The sequence below is a fragment of the Hippopotamus amphibius genome, chromosome 1, assembly GCF_030028045.1.
Source record: "Hippopotamus amphibius kiboko isolate mHipAmp2 chromosome 1, mHipAmp2.hap2, whole genome shotgun sequence".
NCBI classification, from domain to species: Eukaryota; Metazoa; Chordata; class Mammalia; order Artiodactyla; family Hippopotamidae; genus Hippopotamus; species Hippopotamus amphibius.
In genome coordinates, this window is record NC_080186.1 from 49,424,620 (window position 1) to 49,450,626 (window position 26,007).

Below are 26,007 nucleotides of genomic sequence, written 5' to 3' on the forward strand. Positions count from 1 at the left end.
AACTAAATGTGACATAGTCTTGGGATGGTTACAGCTAAACCATTCTCAATATGTGCCAATCTCTCTTATTTAAAAAGAAAAAACCTTAACTTTTCAAAACTACTTTATGTACCCTAACAAAGAGGAAAAATGAGATGATTTTATAATTCATTTCAGTTTAGTTTTTTGCATCTTTTGATTTCCAACATATCAGTTAATCAACATAATTTTAATTTTCATGTATTTATTTTTTTCTCTATTCTAAAGTTTTATCATAAGATTCAACACTAGTGCTGAAATCAGAGCAAGTAAAAAGTTAAACACAAAAGTTTGTCTCATTTCTCTAGCTGAAACAATTAGGTTCAGAATGAGACGTAAGGCATAATATATGCATTATGAAAGTTTACTTCATAACACACCTAGTTAATGAGATGTTCTCATTTATTTTCTTTCTTAAATGAATCATTGAAAAAGAACCTAAGATATTCACCCAAATGGGACACAAAGATACTCAGTTTTCTATGAAGAAGGCTCAGATTACTAATCTGGAAAACTCTGAGACCTGAATTCTAGCCCTGGCTCTTGCTAGCTGTATGCTATTAGACAAATCACTGCACCTCTTTGGACCCTAATTTCCTAATCCATAAAAGAAGAAGGTGGATCAGATTATCCCCAATTTTCCTTCCCACTCCAAAAGTCTGTGATTCTATAACCTATTATTTTACAGAAAGTTTAGAATTTTAAATTTTCTCTTATTCCTGTGATGAAAGTAGATTTCGCTTATTACCTATTTCCCTCACTAGATGGTGCTATCTGCATAGTTATTCAGATTACTTGAAGAAATCACCCAGCTATGTATCTCAAGAGGGGCACTTACAAGCTTTTGGGGCTGAACAATTCCTCCCTCTGGAGAGCTATCCAGGCCACTACAGTATATCTAACATCCCTGCCCCCTCCATGCCCACGAAACACCAGGAATGTGACAATCAGTAACAATCATACACAGTGCCCTAAAAGGAGGCTGTTCCCTAGCTTGGAACCAATGAAAGAAAATTAGTTTTCTTTCTCATATATAAGAAACAGATACTATATATCACTTAGGTTTTTTTGTGAAATCAAATAAAAGTCATTTCTGTAAATGACTGTAAAGTGTCAAATTCTCTTTACAGTGACAAATGAATATACACAAATCATGGGACGGCGTTTTGTCAGCTGATAACTGGCCAGCCAGTTGTTACTCTGTGCTTATGACACCTCAGACCTACCAGTTTTTATAACTATATTTGTCATTCTGATCATTTATTATTTATGTAAAGATAAATATCACGTAAATGAAAGATTAAAACTACAACTATAAGAATGTAAATATACAAAATAAACTCACTCACAGCCAATAGCAGAGCAGATACAGAGTATCTCTAGGGGAGGCAAGCTGCCTATTTTGGAAGAGGCCTCATGAGTAACCTGATTTTAATGAATTTTCCATATTCTGTTTAGCCCTTGGCCTTAAAAGTTCACAAATCCAATGGGACAGCACATGACCAATAGATCCATCTCTCAGGAACAGTTCCCATTAACCAAGCTCACAAGAATGACCTAAAAGGAGAATGCCAACTTATTAGTTTATAGCAGTAACTATAAATGCCCAAATTACAAGGGCACAGGGCATTTGTGTCCTCAAGTCAGCATGTTCTCTCCCTCGTACGCATGGTACAAAGGAAGCCAGACTATAATCAGAAGGTTGTCTAGTAAGGATAGAATTAGGAATGAGAGAATTATGTTATGTGATCTGAATAATAAGTGGCAAGAAGTCAAAGGAGTCTGATGCATCAGTGTCCAAAAAGAGGACATAAGCCACAAGAAGAATCAAGTTCAGGACATTCAAATTAACCTTTGAGGTAGATACTATCATTATTCCTATTTTTCAGAGTAGAAAATAGACTTAAAGAGGTTAAAGGATTTACCTACTCATGTCAAGGAGACAAGAGTTCAAACCACAGGTGTGACTCTGTAGTCCAAGGTCCCAACCACTGTGCTGGATAAGGTATAAAATCCTAAAACTGCTATTGAGAAGTCTCTACCCACCTTTTAGTTTTATCTCTTAACACTGGTGCTCTTAAATACTGTCTACATTTTCATCATACAGAATTTTCAACCCTTGGGCTTCCCTGGTAGCACAGTGGTTAAGAATCCGCCCGCCAATGCAGGGGACACAGGTTCAATCCCTGGTCCAGGAAGATCCCACATGCCATGGAGAAATTAAGCCCATGCTTCACAACTACTGAAGCCTGTGTGCCTAGAACCCATGCTGTGCAATAAGAGAAGCCACCACAGTGAGAAGCCTGAGCACCACAACGGAGTAGCCCCCCGCTCTCTGCAGCTAAAGAAAGCCCGCATACAGCAACAAAGACTCAATGCAGCCAATAAATAAAATAAAATAATTAATTAATTTTAAAAAAAAAGAAAAGAATTTTCAACCCCTGGACTAGACCATCATTTTTCTTGCCTTTGAACATCCTGTCTGCCATGCCAAAAACAGTTCCATCGACATCTTCACCAGGCTAATTACCACTTGCGCAAGTATTATCTATCCCTACATTCTAGTAAATGGTAGGCACACAATAAATACGTTGATCTAATAAATGAAAATCAACCCAATAGGTCAGAGAAAAGCTGTGTACATCAATTTAAAGAGAGTGACTATAACAGAGTGATCTGGGCCTCAAAGATCTGTCTTCTAATTGCTTGTATTAACAAATAGGAAAAAGAAGTGCCCATCACAAGTAGGGGGTTAGTCAGCCCAGGAACTGAAGAATCTAGTGGCCAATGCTGGTCAATGACCATCTAAATCTCACCTTGAGAAAGTGAGCATCCTAGCTCACTGGACCTGACTCTTATTTGTGGCAGGGGGGAATGGAATGAAGGCGAGTAAGACTGCAGTCCATGAAAGCTATAACCAGGCTGGTGCCGACAGTGGAAGTGGAAACATAGTAAGATACACTTTATACAGAGAGCTACCAGGACTTGGTGAAAGATTACATGCAAATGATAAAGAAGAGGGAAGTACTAAGGAGGACTCCAGACTTTTTCCAAAAGCAACTGAATAGAAGGTGGTATAATTTGGGGGAAAGAAAGACTACAAGAGAAATAAGTGTGAGGAGAAATCAAGGATTTAACATTGAATATATCAGGTTTGAGATATTTGTGAAATAGAAAGAGGAAATAACAGGCAGACATTTGAATATAAATAATCAGAAGATTCACGCTTTTAGGACTTCAACTGTATTAATTCTATGATCTAGAGAGCCTATTTGTGTTCCTATCATACTGATGAGGAAAACTGAAATACATAAGGGAAAAATAACTTGCCCAAGATCACAGTGCTAGTACTCTCTCTGGCAAAGCAGATTTTCAAACAAAGGCAGTCTGGTTGCAGAGCTCACTCATTATTACTATACTCTGCTGCTGCTTTGACAGCTGACTGACACCCCCACGCTATGGGAACCCCAGAAAGGTTCAGCATTTGATACCCAGGAAAGAAGGGTTGAGGTATAAAGACTCAAAAAGAGAATTAAGTAAAAGTCTCCACAATGAATGAGAAAACTCCCACCTCCCTCTCCCATCTCAACCCCTAAACAATTTACAAGATTATTCTGCAGACACTTGAACAGCCAGAGAAAAGATATGCATATATATATATATGTATGTGTGTGTGTGTGTGTGTGTGTGTGTGTGTATACATTCCATGTGTAACTTTGCAAAGAAAGAGCTATAATCTTACGGTTAAGTCCACTATCCCAACTTACGAATACAGAGCTTCTAAAAAGTTTCTTAATGCCTTCTTATAAAACATGGACAGAAAATCATGAATCACAAATTTGGGGCTTTACACTTGCATCCATCAAAATAACTAGTACTGGACTTGTCTTGCCAACATGAATAAGTATAAAACAGAATGATTCTAAAAGGTACACGTTTTCAAGTACTAGACAACAGGCAGGACAAGACTGTGATCCTCGAGAGAAGAGAAAAACATGAGTGATTCCCAGATTTACCCCTGCTCTCTGCCTGGGGAAGTTTTCAGACCACAACAGAGGGAAGTAGAACCCAAGCAGAGCGTGGTGAGCTTGGCTGAGCTAAGGTGTTAGAAGACAGGAGTTTAAGGCTGCAGGAGTGGCTGGAATGTGTGGGGCAAGGTGTCAGAAAAAGCTTGCCCCCCAAATTGGTAAATTGCTGTGGAGTTTACTTGGAGATTCCTTAAACTGGATTTCATCAAAATTAAAAATGCTTGCTCTGAAAAAAAATTCCCTGTTAAGAAAAGACGAGCCACAGATGAATAAAAGCTATTTTCAAATCACATATCCATCAAATGATTGTATCCAGAATATGTAAAGAACACTCTAAAGTCAATAGTAAGAAAATAATCAGACTATATCTTCTATAACAAGAAATCAATAATGTCTAAACCTAATGAGTCACGAAATTACAAAATAAACTCATTATGTAGAAATATAGAGGTAAATAGCAAAAAGAAGTTAAGGTGATTTTCACCTCTGGAGTATAAGGCAGGGGCCAGTGAGTGCTGTTATTTCCCATTATGAGTTTATAACACTAAATGACTTTCTATGCTATACTGAAATGTGGGCTACACACACAAGTAGATACATATTTTTTTAAGGGGAGTAAGTTAATAGCATCAAATGCTACTAAGGAAAAGAACATGATAAAGGTGGCAAAGTACGCATGGGATATGACAGCATACAGGTAGACAAGCTGACCTTGAGAAGTATAATTGTGGAAGAGGGATAGCAGGCTGGAGGATGGATTTTGAAATCAGTACACTCAAGTTTGAATCACGGCTTTACCATTCTGTACCTGAGAACAAGAAACTAACTTAACCTATCTAGGCTACAGTTCTATTATCTATAATTAAATTAAAAATGCTTGCTCTGCCAAAAAAGAAAAAATCCCTGTTAAGAAAAGATGAGCAAAAGAGGTAATAACAACTACTTCATGGAGTTACTATAAGGATTAAAGTAGGCAATGCATATAAAATAATAAGCAAAGTACTGGAACATAGTAAGTATTAAATGGCAGATAATGGTGTTATTATCTAAAAAGGTAACACAGAATAAGTGGTAGTATAAATATATTTGACGTTTTCAAACTATTTCTCCCTTTGGTAGAAAAGAAATACTTGTATTCAGAGATGGCAATTTTATATCCTAAGTGCTCCATAACAAAGATATTACCTTATCACTATGTATCTATCAAGATATACTCTTTTAAAAAAAAAATATGGCTTGCATATTATAAATAATCAAAGGAATGTCAATATTTCTTTAATAACTTCTCTAATTTCATTCCTTTTTTTTTTAAAATAAAACAGGAAATTTAACTTACCAAGTCATCTCAAAACACAAAGCTGGCATTTGATTACTTAAAGCAGTAATTTCCAAATCTGCCTGGATATCAGAATCACTTGGCAGCTTCTAAACATTTTCAGATTCAGACCTTCATCATCTAGCTACTGACTCAGAATTGCCAAGGGGGAGGCTAGAATATGTATTTTTAAAATCTACTCATTAAAACATAATAAAAGGCAATCTGCAAAAGAAGAAATAAAAGAGCCAATGAAAATGAAGCATTATGTTCAACTTTACTGCTAAGCAAGAAAATTCAAGTTTTAAAAGCAATGATACAGCTGATTCACTTTGTTGCACAGCAGAAACTGGCACAACAGTGTAAAGCAATTATACTCCAATAAAGAGCTAAAAAATAATAATAATAAAAGCAATGAGATTTCATTTTTTGTCCCAATTAACAAAAAGAGATTGAAAACAGTACTAAAGTGGGTATTAAAAAAAGGCATCCTGATTTAAGATTCGCTATTAATATTTTGAAATAATTTTTTAAAATAAAATAAAATTTGAAATGCCAGTAATCTTTTAAAATAAAAATTGAAATGCCAGTAATCCCACCCTATAGCTATAAAAGCCCAAGGAGCAGAAGGACATGTGTGTAAGGCTGTCAATCTCAGAATTATTTGTAATAAAACAACCCCAATAAATAACCCAAACGTTCATTAATAGGTATATAATGAAATGAGCTATTCAAATTACAGAATATTAGGTAGTTAAGCAAAAGACTAAGTTAGGACTTACTCTCCTAACACTGATGGAGTCAAGTAGCTTATTATAGGAGACTGATATAAACGTCAAAAAAGATTAGAAAATCTGGATAAAATAAATATAAATAATGTTTGTTCAAAGGTATTGGAGAGTTACCAAGTCAACCAAGACTAGAAAAGCCAAAATCCCAGAAAGAAGGAAAGCTCACTGAGGTGAGTCTGATCTTCTGTTTCACAACGCCATCTAACAAATCTACTAAATTTTAAGCAGTGAAGAACAAGAGACTGAGAATATAAACAGAAATCAAAAGAAATCCAAGTGGAAGGAAGTGACTAAGAAGAGCTTTTGACCGCCTATCAGGGCTAGAGAGCCAAAACTTAGAAGTCAAGATTAACAAGGCAGTCAAATTTGAAAAGTCAAGATTTGAAAGACTAGGGAGACAGAGACAACACTGGATGCCAGTTCACCAAAGTAGCTGCATACGGCACTTTTTAAAACAAAAACTAGATGAAAAACTTAGTAAAGATTTCAACAGTCTTATGACACCGCGAGAACAAAAACTGAAGTTCAGGAACAACTGCAGAGAAGGAACTTAATATCTACTCCAAGCCTTCAGTAGGCTTTGCTAGACAGTAATACTCTTATGAATGAAGGTGAACTAGAGATAAATTGAAACTTATACTAAAGGCTCAGCTCAGGCTCTGACTGAATGAAGTGATCTGCTCTGCTCTAGTTGTCCACCAGACTACAAGGAGAATCCCAGGTAATGCAAGACATTACCACTCAGAGCCAACAGTACTGTTTATATAAAATGTTAAGCATTCAATCAAAAATAAGCAAGCATTAATTTCCAAAATATACAAAGAGCTTATAAATCTCAATATCAAAAAAGCAAACAACAACCCAATCAAAAAATGGGCAGAAGACCTAAATAGACATTTCTCCAAAGACGACATGCTGATGGCCAAAATGCACATGAAAAGATTCTCAACATCACTAATTATTAGAGAAATGCAAATCAAAACCACAATAACGTACCACCCTCACACTAGTCAGAATGGCCATCATCAAAAAATCTACAAATAATAAATGCTGGAGAGGCTATGAAGAAAAGGGAACCCTCCTACACTGTTGGTGGGAATGTAAACTAGTACAGTCACTATGGAGGTTTCTTAAAAACTAAAAATGGAGTTACTATATGATTCAACAATCCCATTATAATTATAATTCAAAAAGATACACGCACCCCAATATTCATAGCAGCACTATCTACAAGAGCAAAGACATGGAAGCAACAGATGAATGGATAAAAAAGGTATGGTGTATACACACACACACACACACACACACACACACACACACACACAGGAATATTACTCAGCTATAAAAAAATAATGAAATGATGCCATTTGCAGCAACATGGATGGACCTAGAGATTATCACAGTCAGTGAAGTCAGACCGAGAAAGGCAAATATCATATGATATAACTTATACACGGAATCTAAAAAAATGATACAAATGAACTTATTTATAAAGCAGAAGCAGGCTCACAGACATAGAAGAATAACTTATGGTTACCAAAAGGGAAAGGGGAGGTGGAGGGATAAATTAGGGATTTGGGATTAACAGACACATACTACTATATATATAAAAGATAAGCAACAAGGATCTACTTTATAACACAGGGAACTATATTCAATATCTTGTAATAACTTATAATGGAAAATAATCTGAAAAAGAATATATGTATATTCTTAATAAATATACTTCAATTACAAAAGACAATATAAAATCATAATTAAAAAAATAAGCAAGCATACCAAGAACAAGACCAAAGGCAAAAAAAAAGCAAAAAACAAAAAAACAGACTATAGAAACAGACTCAGAGATAATAAGTTAATAAACACAAATGTTTAAAAAAATTGTGATTAACACATTCAAGAAAATATAAAGAAAATTATACAAAATGGAGAATTTCACCAGAGAACTGAAGTTTATAAAAGAGAGTCAAATGAAAAACTCTAGAATGGAAAAATATAAAAACTGAAATTTAAAAGTCAAAAATGAGTTTAATGGTAGAATGGACACAGCCGTAAATAAGATCAGTGAACCACAAGACAGGAGTGGAAGATACACATTTTGAAATGTAGAGAGACAAGGACAGAAAATTAAAAAAACAAAAAAAGAATGCAAGAGACATACGAAAGTATGACATGTATGTAAATTCCAAAGCTACAGACAAAAAGAGAAAAATATTGCAAAAACAATATGTTAAAAAGTAATGCCTGGGGGAGACTCAAAGATGGCAGAAGGGTAAGACGTGGAGATCACCTTCCTCCCCACAAATACATCAAAAATACATCTACTTGTGGAAAAGCTCCTGCAAAACTCCTTCCAAGTGCTGGCAGGGGACCTCAGACCTCCAAAACGCCAAGAAAAACCCCGTGTGGCTGGGTAGCACAAAAGAAAAAAAGCAAAAGAGGAGACAAAGTAATCTGGAGGAGACGTGGCCCTCTGGGAGGGAGCTGTGAAGGGGGGGAAGCTTCCAAACACTAGGAAGCCCTCTCACTGGTGAGGACAGATGGGGGGAGCTCGGGAGCCCCCGGAGGAAAGAGCAACAACAGGTGTGCGGAGGCCAGAGCAGAAAGATTCCCACACGGAGGATTCAAGCAGCACTCCCCAGCCAGAGACCCTAGTCTGCTCACGCGCAGCGATGGGTGGCACCTGGGCGCTGAGGCTTGGGCTTCGGAGAACAGACACCAGGGAGAGAACCAGGACTGGCTGCGTGAAAACAGCCTGGGGGCAAGGGAACCACAGCTAGCTGGGAGGGAGTTTGGGGAAAAGCCTGGGCCTGACGGAGAGGCAGGAGACCTTTTATCGGGGTGCACGAGAGGAGCTTGCTGCTCCGCAAACTCACAGGCTGCAGAGCGGTGCCTGTGCCAGCACCACCTGTGACTCACAGCTGCTAAATTGAAAACACAAAGCCTGCTGCCACCGCCACAGCTCCCACCACCAAGGGTCCTGTGTGTGGAGCAGGTCATTGGCCACATCCTTCCAGCAGCAGGTGAGGTCCACCAATGCCAAGGGTCCCACTTTCAGGACCAACTTCCCTAGAAGAGTGCACAGCATACCTCAGGCTCATGACGACCTCTGCTGCTGCAGGCACTACCACAAATTTCAATTAGACTGCCATATCCCTCCCTCTCCCTGACCTGAATTTGCAAGTGAGCCCCAATCACCTTCTTTTGCCCCCTCTTTCTTCAGTGGGGAACCAACTCCTGAGAGCAGCCCACAGGCAAAGAAGGGACAAAAACCAAAACTGATCCCCAAGGACTGCAGGACCAAAGAAGAGAAAGGGAAACAGCAACAGGAGGAGCAGATTTAATACCTACAATAGGCTTGACAGATGCTGCATCTGTGGATCACCTGAATAGACGAGTGTTTCTACGATAGAGGCTGTAGACTTAAGGGGCAACTGTGGACTGTGGGGGCAAATACACACAGAATTAATACCAGATCACAGTCTGAGCTCTCCACAGTCCTCCCCACAGGAGGTGCAAAGACCTACCTAGAAGTGTTGGAGGACTTCCTGGTATGCTTCACTTCTTCCTGGTTTTATGTATCTGTTAGTTTAATCTTTACTGTATATATTTGTATATGGATTTGTTTGCTTATTGGTTTGATTAGTCCCTTCTTTGTTTTCTTTGTTCTCTCTCTTTCTCTTTTCTTTGCTTTCTTTTCTTATTCTCTTTTTTGCAAGTGTAACTCTGTACATCTCCTTGTGTGATTTTGACTGATTAGAGTTGCTTTTACCACCAGTCTTGGGATTTGTCTGTCCTTTCCCGTTCTTCTTTTTTCTTTTTCTTTTTTCTTTTCTTTCCTTCTACCATCTTTTTCTTTGTACTGCACAGCTTCCATGGTCTTGGTGCTCTGGCTTGGGGTCAAACCTGGACCTTTGAGGCAGCACAGCTGAGTCCAGGATGTTGTACCACCAGAGAACTCCCAACCCCATGGAATATTAATCAGCAAGTGCTCTCCCAGAGATCTCATTCTCAACACTAAGATCCAAATCCAACCAAAGGCCAGCAAGCTCCAGTGTTGGATACATCAAGCCAAATAGAACAGAAACAAAAGGAATTACCACTAGGCAACATAGGGAAAGGAGATAGCAAATACTACAAATTAGACAAAATAAGAAAACAAAGAAACACCTTGCATGCAAAGGAGCAATATAAAAATCCACAAGACCAAATAAATGAAGAGGAAATAGGCAAACTGCCTGAAAAAGAATTCAGAGTAATGATAGTAAAGATGACCCAAAATCTCGAAAACAAAACAGAGAAAATACAAGAAATATTTAATAAGGACCTAGAAGAACGAAGAGCAAACAAACAGAAATGAACAACACAGTAACTGAAATTAAAAATACTCTAGATGGTATAAACAGCAGAATAACTGAGGCAGAAAAACGAGTAAGTGAGTTGGAAGATAGAATGCTGAAAATAACTGCCACAGAGCAGGAAAAAAGAAAAAAGAATAAAAAGAATGGAAGACACTCTCAGAGACCTCAGGGACAACATTAAGTACACCAACATTCAAATCATAGTCCCAGAAGAAGAAGAAAAAAAGAAAGGGTCTGAGAAAATATTTGAAAAGATTATAGTGGAAACCTTCCCCAACATGGGAAAGGAAATAGTAAATCAAGTCCAAGAAGTGCAGACAGTCTCATACAGAATAAACCCAAGGAGAAACACACCGAGGCACATATTAATTAAACTAATGACAATTAAACACAAAGAAAAAATATTAAAAGCAACAAGAGAAAGGCAACAAATAACATATAAGGGAAAACCCATAAGGATAACAGCAGATCTTTCTGCAGAAACTCTGCAGGCCAGAAGGGAATGGCAGGATATACTGAAAGTCCTGAAAGAGAAAAACCTACATCCAAGAATACTCTACCTAGCAAGGATCTCATTCAGATACAACGGAAAAATCAAAAGCTTTACAGACAAGCAAAAGCTAAGAGAATTCAGCACCACCAAACCAGCCTTACAACAAGTGCTAAAGGAACTTCTCTAGGCAGTAAACACAAGAGAAGGAAAAGACCTACAAAAACAAACCCAAAACAATTAAGAAAATGGTAATAGGAACATACATGTCAATAATTACCTAAATGTAAATGGATTAAATGCTCCAACCAAAAGACACAGACTGGCTGAATGGATAAAAACACAAGACCCTTACATATGCTGTCTATAAGAAACCCATTTCAGACCTAGGGACACATACAGATGGAAAGGAAAGGGATGGAAAACATATTCCAAGAAAGTGGAAGTCAAAAGAAAGCTGGTGTAGCAATACTCATATCAAATTAGACTTTAAAGTAAAGACTATTACAAAAGACAAGGAAGGACACTACATAATGATCAAGGGATCAATCCAAGAAGAACATATAACAATTGTAAATATTTATGCACCCAACATAGAAGTACCTCAATACATAAGGCAAATGCTCACAGCCATAAAAGGGGAAATCGACAGTAACACAATAAGAGTAGGAGCCTTTAACACCCCACTTTCACGAATGGACAGATCATCCAAACAGATATTAAATAAGGAAACACAAGCTTTAAATGACACATTAGACCATCTTGACTTAATTGATATATAGGACATTTCATCCAAAAACTACAGAATACACTTTCTTCTCAAGTGCACATGGAACATATTCCAGGATAGATCACATCTTGGGTCACAAATCAAGCCTTGGTAAATTCAAGAAAATTGAAATCATATCAAGCATCTTCTCTGACCACAATGCCATGAGACTAGATATCAATTACAAGAAAAAAATTGTAAAAAATACAAACACATAGAGGCTAGACAATACGCTATTAAACAACCAAGAGGTCACTGCAGAAATCAAAGAGGAAATCAAAAAATACCTAGAAACAAATGACAATGAAAACACAACAACCCAAAACCTATGGGACACAGCAAAAGCAGTTCTAAGAAGGAAGTTAATAGCAATACAATCCTATCTCAAGAAACAAGAAAAATCTCGAATACACAACATAACCTTACACATAACACAAATAGAGAAAGAAGAACAAAAAAAAATCCCAAAGTGAGCAGAAGGAAAGAAATCATAAAGATCAGATCAGAAATAAATGAAAAAGAAAGGAAGGAAACAATAGCAAAGATCAATAAAACTAAAAGCTATTTCTTTGAGAAGATAAAATTGATAAATCATTAACCAGACTCATCAGGAAAAAAAGGGAGAAGATGCAAATCAACAGCATTAGAAATCAAAAAGGAGAAGTAACAACCAACACTGCAGAAATACAAGAGATCATGAGAGACTACTACAAGCAACTATATGCCAATCAATTGGATAACCTGGAAGAAATGGATACATTCTTAGAAAACTAAAATCTTCCAAGACTGAACCAGGAAGAAATAGAAAATATAAACAGACCAATCACAAGCACTGAAATTGAGACTGTGATTAAAAATCTCCCAACAAACAAAAGCCCAGGGCCAGATGGCTTCACAGGTGAATTCTACCAAACATTTAGAGAAGAGCTAACACTTATCCTTCTCAAACTCTTCCAAAATAGAGCAGAAGGAGGAACACTCCCAAACTCATTACATGAGGCCACCATCACCCTGATACCAAAACCAGACAAAGAAGTCACAAAAAAGAAAATTACACGCCAGTATCACTGATGAATATAGATGCAAAAATCCTCAATAAAATAATAGCAAACAGAATCCAACAGCACATTAAAAAGGTCATACACCATGATCAAGTGGGGTTTATCCCAGGAATGCAAGGATTCTTCAATATATGCAAATCAATCAATGTGATACATCATAACAAATTGAAGGATAAAAACCATATGATAATGTCAATAGATGCAGAAAAAGCTTTTGACAAAATTCAACATCTATTTATGATAAAAACTCTCCAGAAAGTGGGCATAGAAGGAAGTTACTTCAACATAATAAAAGCCATATATGAGAAACCAACAGCCAACATCATTCTAAATGGTGGAAAACTGAAATGATTCCCTCTAAGAACCAGAACAAGATAAGGGTGTCCACTCTCACCATTATTATTCAACATAGTTCTGGAAGTTTTAGCCACAGCAATCAGAGAAGAAAATGAAGTAAAAGGAATCCAAATTGGAAAAGAAGAAGTACAATTGTGACTCTTTGCAGATGACATGATATTATACATAGAAAACCCTAAAGACTCTACCAGAAAACTGCTAGCACTAATTGATGAATTTAGTAAAGTAACAGGATACAAAATTAATGTGCAGAAATCTCTTGCATTCCTATGCACTAACAATGAAAAAGCAGAAAGAGAAATTAAGGAAACTCTCCCATTTACCATTGCAACAAAAAGAATAAAATACTTAGCAATAAACCTGCCTAAGGAGGCAAAAGATCTGTATGCAGAAAACTATAAGACACTGATGAAAGAAATCAAAGATGATACAAACAGATGGAGACATATACCATATTCTTGGATTGGAAGAATCAACATTGTGAAAATGACTGTACTACCCAAAGCAATTTACAGATTCAACACAATCCCTATCAAATTACCAACAGCATTTTTCACAGAACTAGAACAAGAAATCTTACGATTTGTATGGAAACGCAAAAGACCCCGAATAGCCAAAGCAATCTTGAGAAGGAAAGATGGAGTTGGTGGAATTAGGCTTCCTGACTTCAAACTATACTACAAGGCCACAGTGATCAAGACAGTATGGTACTGGCACAAAAATAGAAAGGAAGATCAATGGAACAGAATAGAGAACTCACAGGTAAACCCATGCACATATGGGCACCTTATCTTTGACAAAGGAGGCAAGGATATACAATGGAAAAAGACAGCCTCTTCAATAAGTGGTGCTGGAAAAATTGGACAGCAACACGTAAAAGAATGAAATTAGAACACTTCCTAACACCACACACAAAAATAAACTCCAAATGGATTAAAGACCTACATGTAAGGCCAGACACTATAAAACTCCTAGAGGAAAACATAGGCAGAACACTCTATGACATACATCAAAGCAAGATCCTTTGTCACCCACCTCCTAGAATCATGGGATTAAAATCAAGAATAAAAAAATGGGACCTAATGAGACTTAAAAGCTTTTGCACAGCGAAAGAAACCATAAACAAGACAAGAAGACAACCCTCAGAATGGGAGAAAATACTTGCCAACGAAGTAACAGACAAAGGATTAATCTCCAAAATATACAAGCAACTCATGCAGCTTAATACCAAAAAAGCAAACAACCCAATCTACAAATGGATGGAAGACCTAAATAGACATATCTCCAAAGAAGACATACAGATGGCCAACAGACACATGAAAAGATGCTCAACATCACTAATCATTAGAGAAATGCAAGTCAAAGGCACAATGAGGTATCACCTCACTCTGGTCAAAATGGCCATCATCAGAAAAACCTAGAAACAATAAATGCTGGAGAGGGTGAGGAGAAAAGGGAACTCTCCTGCACTGTTGGTGGGAATGTACGTTGGTATAGCCACTATGGAAATAGTATGGAGGTTCCTTAAAAAACTAAAAATAGAACTACCATATGACCCAGCAATCCCACTACTGGGCATATACCCTGAGAAAACCATAATCCAAAAACAAACATGTACCATAATGTTCACTGCAGCACTATTAACGATGGCCAGGTCATGGAAGCAACCTAAATGCCCATCAACGAATGGATAAAGAAGATGTGGTGTATTTACACAGTGGAATATTACTCAGCCATAGAAAGGAATGAAACTGAGTTACTTGTAGTGAGATGGATGGGCCTAAAGTTTGTCATACAGAGTGGAGTAAGCCAGAAAGAGAAAAACAAACACCATGTGCTAACTCATATATATGGAATCTAAGAAAATGGTACTGATGAACCCAGTGACAGGGTAAGAATAAAGATGCAGATGTAGAGAACAGACTTAAGGATACAGGGTTGGGGGCAAATGGGAAGATGGGATGAAGTGAGACAGTAGCATTGATATATATACACTACCAAATATAAAATAGATAGCTAGTGGGAAGCTGCCGCATAACACAGGGAGATCAACTCAATGATGAGTGATCATTTAGAGGGCTGCGATGGGGAGGGTGGGAAGGAGTCTCCGGAGGGAGGGGATATGGGGATATGTATAGGGATGCAGCTCATTCACTTCGTTGTACAGCAAAAACTGGCACAACAGTGTAAGGCAATTATATTCCAATAAAGAGTTTAAAAAAAAAATAGCAATGCCTGAGAATTTCCCAAACTAATGAAATATTATAAGCCATAGCAAGCACAATACAAAGAAAAGCACGCCTAGACACACAAACTATAGAAAAGCAAAGACAAATAGAAAATTTTAGCAGTCACAGAAAAAAACAGACTCATTGCCTTCAAAGGAACAACAAAAAGAGTGACAGCTGAAACATGAACAGGAACAATAAGTTAGAGAACACTGAAATGTCATCATTAACATGCTGAAAGAAATAACAACCAATTAAAAATTTTATGCCCTGCAAAAATATTATTTCAGGAAAGGTGATATTTTGAGTAACGCAAGAAAAGGGAAGCAAGCATGTGAACCCACCAGCAGATAGCAATTATAAAAACCTGATTTAAAATGACTTTAAAGATAATGGAAAATGTACAAAAACAGAAGTCAGAAAAGAATTTAATCTTGAAAATTTTCAATAGAAGAAATAAGACAAGAATTCTTACTTTCTGGCCTGAAGGTGTTGCCTAGCTTCCACCAACAAAGTTGCAGAAAATGGCAACAGCCCCATCAGCAAAAGTGAAAGAGATCATAGTTCAGGGATGCTAAAGCAGTGAGAAAACTAAAGTGGGGAATTCTGTCAATGAAAGAACTACAAAAGGAATGAGAAACTCTGTGTAAACTCCACCCAAATGCCTGACTGGCATCTAAACTACATTTAAGGCAGGGAGATACAAGGAGGGTGGGTGGGAGTTGTAGAAAAGCAGGCAAAGACCAGAGAGAAAACTACTCTTGAAAAACAAACTATGAGGGCCAAATCTGTAAGTCTGATGCCCTTTTTTCTTTTTGTTAAACTCAGTGTATTCCTCAACCATGAGCAGTTTGGACAACAAAAAGCTGAAGTGTTATGGACTTGAAGTCAGTTAACAGAACTGGAAGCCAGTAGCACAACTAGAAATTAAAAGGAAATCCTCAGAAGCAAGAAAACAACATGTAGGGTGAACTCCATCTTGGCTTAAATACATGATGACTGCCAAATATACTATTGCAAAGTTCACATATTTTGCCAGAAATTATTCAATATTAACCTGAAGTAGATTTAAATAGGCTAAAGATGTATACTGTAATCCCAAAAGGAGCAATTAAAAATAATGCAAAGTGTTATATGTAAAAAGCCAATGAGTAGAATACTAAAAAATATGATTAACTCAAAAGAAAGCAGAAAAGAAGGAAAAGAGAAATCAGAAAATAGATAAAACAAATAAAAAAAATAGTAAAATGGCAGCTCTAAAGACAATAATATCATCTTCCTTGGCAGCACAGTGGTGAAGAATCCACCTGCCAATGCAGGAGACGTAGCTTCAAGCTCTGGGCAGGGAAGATCCCACATGCCTCAAAGCCTGCCAACTACTGAGCCTGCGCTCTAGGGCCCGAGAGCCACAACTATTGAGCCCATATGCCACAGCTACTGAAGCCTGCATGCCTAGAGCCCATGCTCCACAACAAGAGAAGGCACCACAATGAGAAGCCCACACACCACAACAAAGAGTAGCTCCCAATCACCGAAACTAGAGAAACCCCGTGCACAACAACGAAGACCCAATGCAGCCAATAAATAAATAATCTATAAAAAAATACAATCATATCAATAATTAAATTAAATATAAATGCACTATACACTTCAAACTAAAAACAGAGATTGTCAAACAATAAAAAAGCAAGAACCTAGTTTATGCCATCTGTAAGAGATGCATTTTAAATACAAAAACTCAAATAGTTTGAAAATAAATGGGCAGAAAAAGATATTCCAAGTGAACAGTAACACATAAGAACTGTACTATATATATTAATATCAAGCAAAATAATGTCAAACAAAATAATTCCAGGATATATGCCCAGCAGTGGGATTGCTGGATCATATGGCGATTCTATTTTTAGTTCTCTGAGGAACCTCCATACTATTTTCCACAGTGGCTGCACGAACTTACATTCCCACCAACAGTATAGGAGGGTTCCCTTTTCTCCACACCCTCTCCAGCATTTGTTATTTGTAGACTTTTTTAACAATGGCCAGTCTGACTGGTGTGAGGTGTAGTTTTGATTTGCATTTCTCTAATAATTAGTGATGTTGAACATCTTTTCATGTGCCTATTAGCTATCTGTATTTCTTCTCTGGAGAACTGTCTCTTTAGGTCTTCTGCCCGTTTTTCAATTGGGGCATATATCCAGACAAAACTATAATTCAAAAAGATACATGGGGCTTCCTAGGTGGCGCAGTGGTTAAGAATCCGCCTGCCAATGCAGGGGACACGGATTCAATCCCTGCTCCGGGAAGATCCCACATGCCGCAGAGCAACTAAGCCCATGCGCCACAACTATTGAGCCTGCACTCTAGAGCCCGTGAGCCACAACTATTGAGCCCATGTGCCGCAACTACGGAAGCCCACGCGCCTAGAGCTTGTGCTCTGCAACAAGAGAAGCCATGGCAATGAGAAGCCTGTGCACCACAATGAAGAGTAGCCCCCACTCACTGCAACTAAAAAGAAAACCCCCACACAGCAAAAAAAGACCCAACACAGCCAATAAAATAAATAAATAAGTAATAAATAAATAAATTTATTAAAAAAAAAAAAAAAAGATACATGCACCCCTATGTTCATAGCAGCACTAATCACAATAGCCAGGACATGGAAACAATGTAAATGTCCATCGACAGATGAATGCATAAAGAAGATATGTACATATATACAATGGAATAGTACTCAACCATAAAAAAGAATGAAATAATGCCATCTGCAGCAACGTGAATGCAACTAGAGATTATCATACTAAGTGAAGTAAGTCAGAAAGAGAAAGACAAATACCATATGGTATCACTTATATGTAGAGTCTAAAACATGACACAAATGAACCTATCTATGAAACAGAAACAGAATCAGGGACATAGAGAATAGACTGGAGGTTGCCAAGGGATGGGTGGGGGGGAAGTGTGGAGAGGGGAGAGGGATTGTGTGTTTGGGATTAGCAGATGCAAACTGATATAAACAGAATGAATAAACAATGTCCTACTGTACAGCACAGGTAACTATATTCAATATCCTGTGATAAACCATAATCGAAAAGAACATGAAAAAGAATGTTCATATATGTATAACTGAGTCACTTTGACCACTTTGCTGTACAGCAGTAATTAACACAATATTGTAATTCAACTATACTTCAATAAAAAATAAATTAAAAAAATTAATGCCAAACAAAAAATACTTCAGAGTATTGTTAGAGACAAATAAAAATATTTCACAATAATCAATAAGCTTGGGCTTCCTAGGTGGCGCAGTGGTTGAGAATCTGCCTGCCAATGCAGGGGACACGGGTTCGATCTCTGCCCCAGGAAGATCCCACATGCCGCGGAGCAACTAAGCCCATGTACCACAACTATTGAGCCTGCGCTTTAGAGCCCATGAGCCACAACTATTGAGCCCATGTGCTGCAACTACTGAGGCCCACATGCCTAGAGCCCGTGCTCTGCAACAAGAGAAGCCACAGCAATGAGGAGCCAGTGCACCACAACAAAGAGTAGCCCCCACTCACCACAACTAAAAAGAAAGCCCGCGCACAGCAAAAAAGACCGAACATAGCCAATAAAATTAAATAAATAAATAAATTTTTTTAAAAAAGAGAAAAAAAATAATCAATAAGCTCAATAAGATAAAATAATCCCACATATGTATGTACCTTCAAAATTTCTTGAGCTTCAAAATTCATGAAACAGAAACTAACAGAACTGAAAGAAAAAGTAAACAAATCTACAATCATAGTTAAAGATTCAAAACTCCTTTCTCAATAACAAGTAGACAAAAAATCAGAAGGATAGAGAAGAATTGAATGACTGTATAAACTACTTTAATGTAATTGATATTTATAGCATATACACTCAACAAATACTGAATACACATTTTTTTCAAGTGATGGAACAGTCACCAATACAGACCAAATAATACACCATAAAATAAGTCCCAATAGAGTTGAAAAAAATTAAATTCTCAGAGTATGTTCTCTAACCATGAAAGAATTAATTAGAAGTAAACATTTAGACAAACTCCAAATACCGGGAACAATGCATGGCTGAAAGAAGATTAAATCACAATGGAAATTTTAGAAAATATTCTGACTTAACTGAAAATAAAAATACAACATATTAAAATCTGTGTCTAGCTAAAACAATGCAGAGTGGGAAATTTAGAGCTTTAAATGCTATTCTGAAGGAGAAGGAAGTCTAAAACCCATGATCTAAGCACCTACCTCAGAAAACTAGAGAAAGAGTAAATTAAAAACAAAGTAGAAATATTAAATTTCAAAGATATTTTAAACTTTTATTCTTCAAAACACACCATAAAAAAAATAAAGCCACAGAATATGGGAAAATATTTGGACAAATATTTGACAAAGGACTTATATCCAGCATGTGTATAAAGAACTCTTACAGTGTAAGAATAAGACAACTCAATTTAAAAATGAGTAAAATATCTAAAAAGACAGTTAACAAAAGAAGACACATGTACAGCCAGTACACACATGAACATATGCTGCGCAGCATTAGTCATTAAGAAATGCAAATTAAAAATATATAGACTAAACATCCCAAAAAGGGCAAGGATGAAAAAACAACTATGTGCTACTTATAAAAGACTCACATATAAGAACACAGAAAACCTGAAAATAAAAAAATGAAGTAAGACATGCCAGGCAAGCACTAACCAAAAGAAAGCTGTCATGACAATGCTAATAAAGGAAAAAGAGAACTTCAGGCAAGAAGTATTACTAGAGACAAAGAGGGATTACATATTGATAAAAGGATCAAGCCACCAGTAAAATCTAATAATCCTATATGTGTATGCTAAAAACAGTATTAAAATCTAAAAAGCAAAAATTAATAGAAAAGGAAAATTAGAAAAATCCAGAATCACAATGAGAAACTAACAAACCTCTTGCAATAACTAGAAAAAAAAGCAGAGAAAAAAATTCTGCAAGAATGTAGATGATCCGAAACAACAGATTTAACACACTTGACAAACTTGACATATCTAGAACACTGCACCCACAATGGTGGAATCCACTTTCAAGTGCACACCATTGTAACAAACTTGGTAACATGCTGAGCCGAAAAGCAGAACTGAAGAAATCTGAACAAATTCACCATTCAGTATATTCTCCCATCAGACTGTAATTAAGCTAGAAATCAAAAACAAAAGGTAACCATAAAACCATCAAATGTTTAGAAACTAAGGAACATACTTATAAATGGGTCAAAGAAGAAATTAAAGTGAAAACAAGAATATAAAGAATATATTTTAAATTGAAATCAATAACATATCAACACTTGCAAGGAACTTCCCTGGTGGTGCAGTGGTTAAGAAGTGGCCTGCCAATACAGGGGACATGGGTTCAATCCCTGGGCTGGAAAGATCCCACAAGCCATGGAGCAACTAAGCCCGTGCACAACTACTGGGCCTGCATGCTGCAACTACTGAAGCCTGTGTGCCTAAAGCCCATGTTCCACAACAAGGGAAGCCACCGCAATGAGAAGCCTGCACACCTCAACAAAGAGTAGCCATCGCTCACCACAGCTAGAGAAAACCCGCATGCTGCAACGAAGACCCAATGCAACCAATAAATAAATAAAATATACGCAACTCAATAGGAAGACAGAAAAACAACAATGAAAAAAAACACTTGCAATATGACAAGATATTCTGAAAAGAAAATGGCTAGGCATAAATGTATATATTAGAAAAGAAAATGACAACTCAATGACATAAAATCAATGGCATAAGTATCTATCTTAAGAAGTTAGGAAGAATAGCAGATAAAGCTCAAAGCAGAAGGAAATAAAAAAGATAACAGTAACTGAAACAATAGAAAACAAACATAGGCTAGAGAAAATAAAGCCAAAAAATATTTTTGAAAAGATTAATGAACGTAATAAAATCTAGTAAAAAGACAAAGCATATATCACCAATACTAGGAACAAAGGGGACATTTTAAAATATATCTGTAGAATGCAAGAATCCTTCAGACATTAAAGATACAAGAAAAGTATATCAAAACAACTTTATACCAATGATGCTGAAAGTTCAAACAAAACATAAGTTCCTAGAAAAACAAAACTTAAAAAACTGATGCAAAAATTAAAAAATCTGAATAGTAGTTCTGCGTATAGTAAAGAGTAGATCTACATCTATTGAATCCACAATTAAAGACTCTTCCACAAAGAAATTTGTAAGCCCATACGGCTTTACCCATGAATTCTTCAAACACTGAAAAAGTAATTATCACTAGTCTTACACAAACTCTTACAGAGAAAAGAAAAAGAAGCAACACTTCCCAACTCATTTTATGAGGTCAGCATAATGTTGATACCAAAACCTGACAAGTCATTACAAGAAACTTTCAAGCCACTACCTCCTATGAAATATTCTCAACTAAACATTAGCAGACCAACTCTAGCAATGCATTAAGAGGTTAATATAATTGACAAAATTGGTTTCTTTCAAAAATAAAAAAATTGTTATTTTTTAAGCAAAAACAAAATGAATGTAGTCTGCCACATTAACAGATTAAAGAAGAAAAGCTATATAATCATCAATAAATGCAGAAAAGCCATTTGATAAAACAATGTTCATAATTTTAAAAAATCTCTTAGCATATTAGAAAGAGAAGGGAAGGGATTTCCCTGGTGGGGCAGTGGTTAAGAATCCACCTGCCAATACTGGGGACAAGGGCTCAATCCCTAGTCCCAGAAGATCCCACATGCCTCAGAGCAACTAAGCCTGTGTGCCACAACTACTGAGCCTGCACTCTAGAGCCTGCACACCACAACTACTGAGTCCACACACCACAACTACTGATGCCCACGAGCTCTAAGGCCTGCATGCTGCACCTACTGAAGCCCACACGCCTAGAATCCATGCTCTGCAACAAGAGAAGCCACCACAATGAGAAGCCTGCGCACTGCAACAAAGAGTAGCCCCCGCTCACCACAACTAGAGAAAGCCCAAGTGCAGCAACGAAGACCCTGAGCTTTTCTTTTGGCTGCGTTGTCAAAAGAAAAAAAAAAAAAAGTACTGTTTAAAAAAAAAAAAAGAAACAGAAGGGAAACTCTTATCTGACAAAAGTCAGATTTAAAAAAAGCTTATAACAAACATCAGAATTAATGGTGAAATACTGAATGCTTTTCCACTAAGATCAGGAAAAAACAAAGGCGCCTACAGTCAACACTGTGTTGAAGTTTCTGGCCATTGCAATTAGGTAAAAAAAAAGAAAAGTATATGGAATGGAAAGGAAGCAATAAAGCTGTCATTATTCACAGACAACATAACTATGTACATGTAAAAATCTAAAAGAATCTACACACTGTTAGAATTAAGTGAACTTATTTAGCAAGGCTGCTGCATACAAAGTCAATTATAAAAACAAACTGTTTTTCTATATATAAGCAAGTTTATTTTCTCAATGACTGTTTAAAACATCAAAAATGTCAAACATTTACCAATAAATCTAACAAAAGATGTGTAAGTCCTACACACACAAAAAAAGTCTAAACATCACTGAAGGAAATTAATATCTAAATAAATGGACAAATATACCATCCATGGATTGGAAGACTCAATACTGTTGACACTAGTCAACTGTCCCCAAACTGATCTATATACAATGCACGTAATTCCAATCAAAATCTCAGGCATGTTTTTGTACAGGTGTGTAATTTGACAAGCTGATTCCGAAATTTATATGAAAAAGCAAAGGACCAACAATAGCCAAGTCAATATTGCATATCAAGATATCAGATATTAAGACTTATTACATGGCTACAATGACAATGTGATATTGGCTGAGATAAATAACAGGCCAATGGAATACAACAGGGAGTCCAGAAACAGACTTACATATAGCCTCCCACATTTATGACAGAGACAATGAAGTACAGTGGAGAAAAGACAAATTCTTCAATAAACAGTGCTGAGTCTATTAGATATCCACGTGGGGAAAAAATTATCTTGACCTCTTCCTTATATTTTATTTAACAAAACAATAAAACTTCTTGGAAATAAAACAGGAAGAATTTATTGAAATAAGCAAAGATTTTTTAACTGGAACACAGAATGCACTTACCTAGAGGGAAAATGTCACAGACTGTAGTACATTAAAATCAAGGAAATTCTTGATAGAGCCAGTTTGTGGCCCATTATTTGGAAACCTCCTAATCTATGCAGTCTGATAATCCACTTAATTCTACTTATGTAATATTCAAAGAACATTGCTTTTGTGAGTGAGTAATATCTTGATTCATGAAATTAAATCCATAAAACTCATAATGAGAAATTCAGATAATAGTCATTTTCGATAGTTAGAACTTTTAATAATTACTGAAGACTCAACAAAGAATCAAATACAATTTGAACTTAATATGTGAAGTGGCACTGTTTTCACTCATTTTTAAAAATGTAGTTTTACTTCTAATGTTAAATCCTACTAATAACACACAGTTATCTCAGGTGATTAAAAACAGCAGCCAGGCATGAAGTGCCCTGTTATGCAGATATGAACAAAGCCAACATAAACCAGAGAAAGGCCCAGAGCTGCTCTCTGTGGCTAGCAAAAAATAAGCCATCTGCTGCAACAAAAATAATCTGAAAGATACAAAGTAAGAAGCCTGCTATTCTATCGTTTATTTAAATAGTAAAAATTCAGTTGGCTCAGCTGGGAATATAGCAACAATAAGATAAACCTTTCTACAAGTGGGGAAAAAAGCTACACATCATCTTACTTACTCAAAAAGCCTCCTTAGATCAGTAAAACAAGGGAAAGGAGTAAAATAAACACAGCAATAGCTTCCAGAGGGCACAGACTTAAAAAGGTATTAATGAAAAATTATATATACTCCAACTCTTATTCCATGCTCATGCCAAACCTCATTAAGATGACACATTTATCTTTTACTATGTGAAGGACACAGTGTAGTCTCAACTACTAAACATTTTAATTTTACCTTTGCAGCAAGCTGTAGTCCAATTTTGTCAGCTTCAGCCTCCAGTGTTCTACTATATGGTCTATCAAACAAAAACTAAGAAGAAATAAGAAAGAAAAGTTCCATTAAGGCTATTTGTTTCAAAACAAAAGGAGCAACAAAATGAGATTTTTAAAATGAATTTCATGGAGTATCTAGGATATAGTTTTTATGCTCTCCATGATTAAAGAACACCATGGAATAAAACAAAGTGCAGCCTTTATTTCCTCCATCAGAGATTAATATTTTAAAAACATGGAAAGAATAGGAAAAAAACATGCCTAGAAAGTTTTGGAGAGTCCACAGGATCATACAGAGTACTTTTTCCAATTATAATCTCTACTTACTATGTAGAGGATTCCCTAAGAAAGCTTATTGATGCAGGATTTTTAATATGGGAAAGGAACATTTTGATCTTGCAGTTTTAGAAGAAAATTGAAAAACTATAGCTATATAATAGCCAGTGACACTACTACAAGATTTATTTCAGTTAGAAAATTAACTGTATAAGAGAATGTTCTTCCTTTGATATATTATCTTAATTTCCTGTTTTCTGAGTATTGATTAGTTAGGAAAATGAACTATTTTTCCAACTTCAATTAAAAAAATACAAATAGATATGGTAACTTTAAATTTCCTAATTACTTGTATTTATGTGAATGCTTTCCAGTTAAATACTAATTTTCAGTAAGTACTAAAACTCTGTAGAAGATGGATCAATAGGCAGGATTTTTGAGAAAAAGCTATTAATTGGGGAAGCAATTTTTCAGAGGTAGCTACATCTCAGTGACGGCTAGAAATAATAAAAATCAATCTAATCCACAGTATATGACCATTAGACAGGATTTGCTTCCTCCTCAATCGTGTCTCCTTTAGGTTGCTAAACTATATTATAGAGTGTCTGTGCTTTCCATGTCTGCAGGTGTCTCAACAAACCTACTGGTAGTATAACTGATTAAAAACATTGGCTTTAAAAGGAGAGAAACATGTTCAAGCCCAAATGCTGACATGTATTAACGATTAACTCTGGGCTAATTTTTTAACCCCTCTAAGACCAATAGTATCATATGTAAAATGGAGCAGTAACAGTATCAAACTCCTAGAGTTGCACAGAGGATAAAATGAGCAAATAATAATAATAATAATAACACCTATTTATTGAGTCCTTACCTTGTACCAGGTACTGTGCTAAATTCCTTCAATCAGTGGTTCTCAACCAGACGTGATTTTGTCCCTCAGGGACATTTGGAAATGTTTGGAGATATTTTTGAGTGTCACAACTGGGGTTGGCGGGGAGGTAGGAATGCTACTGGCATCTAGTGGATAGAGGCCAGATGTGTAGAAGCATCTAGATGTGCAGAAGCCACTAAACATTCTGCAATGCAGAGGATAATTCCCCACAACAAAGAATTATCTTGCCAATTCTTTGTCAATTCAAAATGTCAATAGTGCTTATATTGAGAAATGCTGTTTTAAATGCATCATTAAACCCACAATAATGCTTTGAGTTAGCCACTACTATTACCCAAACTTACAGATAAAGAAACTGAGAC

The 26,007-nt window shown here is 36.4% G+C and overlaps 1 protein-coding gene across 3 annotated transcripts in view; it reads right to left on the reverse strand.

Annotated features, from left to right (window-relative positions):
• The window catches only part of OMA1 (OMA1 zinc metallopeptidase), a 76,238-nt gene that overhangs the window by 29,911 nt on the left and 20,320 nt on the right, over nucleotides 1-26,007 (reverse strand). For all 3 annotated transcript variants that reach the window (XM_057712304.1, XM_057712314.1, XM_057712296.1), the window contains one exon: nucleotides 24,437-24,511. In XM_057712304.1, the coding sequence (XP_057568287.1) occupies nucleotides 24,437-24,511 (75 nt within the window). The remainder of the gene's footprint in view (nucleotides 1-24,436; nucleotides 24,512-26,007) is intronic.